This window comes from Colobus angolensis, unplaced genomic scaffold (genome assembly GCF_000951035.1).
Source record: "Colobus angolensis palliatus isolate OR3802 unplaced genomic scaffold, Cang.pa_1.0 Scaffold37, whole genome shotgun sequence".
Classification (NCBI taxonomy): Eukaryota; Metazoa; Chordata; class Mammalia; order Primates; family Cercopithecidae; genus Colobus; species Colobus angolensis.
Window position 1 is genome coordinate 3,111,893 of NW_012117043.1, and position 831 is coordinate 3,112,723.

At 45.6% G+C, this 831-nt stretch overlaps 1 protein-coding gene across 1 annotated transcript in view; it reads left to right on the forward strand.

Annotated features, from left to right (window-relative positions):
• Nucleotides 1–602, forward strand: part of LOC105520075 (zinc finger protein 669-like) — a 1,834-nt gene extending 1,232 nt beyond the window's left edge. The window contains 1 exon segment of the mRNA XM_011953654.1: nt 10–602. Within this exon segment, the coding sequence (XP_011809044.1) occupies nt 10–602 (593 nt within the window).
• Nucleotides 603–831: the final 229 nt, after the last annotated feature.

An 831-nucleotide genomic window follows, 5' to 3' on the forward strand; every position in this document is an offset into this window, starting at 1 on the left:
TTGAAAGACATCAGAGAACTCACACAGGAGAAAAACCCTATAAATGTAAACAATGTGGTAAAGCGTTCACTGTTTCCAGTTCTTGTCTAATACATGAACAAACTCACACTGGAGAGAAACCCTACGAATGTAAGGAATGTGGGAAAACATTCAGATTTTCTTGTTCTTTTAAGACACATGAAAAGACTCACACTGGAGAAAGACCCTATAAATGTACCAAATGTGCTAAAGCCTTCAGCTGTTCCACTTCCCTTCATTACCATGGAAGCATTCATACTGGAAAGAGACCCTATGAATGTAAACAATGTGGCAAAGCCTTTAGTCGTTTGAGTTCCCTTTGTAACCATACAAGTACTCATACTGGAGAGAAACCCTATGAATGTAAACAATGTGACCAAGCCTTCAGTCACCCCAGTTCCCTTCACCTCCACGAAAGAATTCATACTGGAGAAAAACCCTATGAATGTAAGACATGCGGTAAAGCCTACACTCATTCCAGTCACCTTACTCGCCATGAAAGAAGTCGTGATATAGAGGCTAGGTGTAGTGACTCAGCCTGTGGTCCTAGCACTTTGGGAGGCCACGGTGTGTGTATTGCTTGAGCCCAGGAGTTCATAGCCAGCCTGGATTAAAACAATGTGAAACAACGTGGGCAACATGGTGAAATCCTGTCTCTACAAAAAATAAAATAATGCCGGGCGCGGTGGCTCATGCTAGCTGCTCGGGAGGCTGAGGCAGGGGAATGGCGTGAACCCAGGAGGCGGAGCTTGTAGTGAGCTGAGATCGCACCACTGCACTCCAGCCTGGGCGACAGAGCGAGACTCCGTCTCA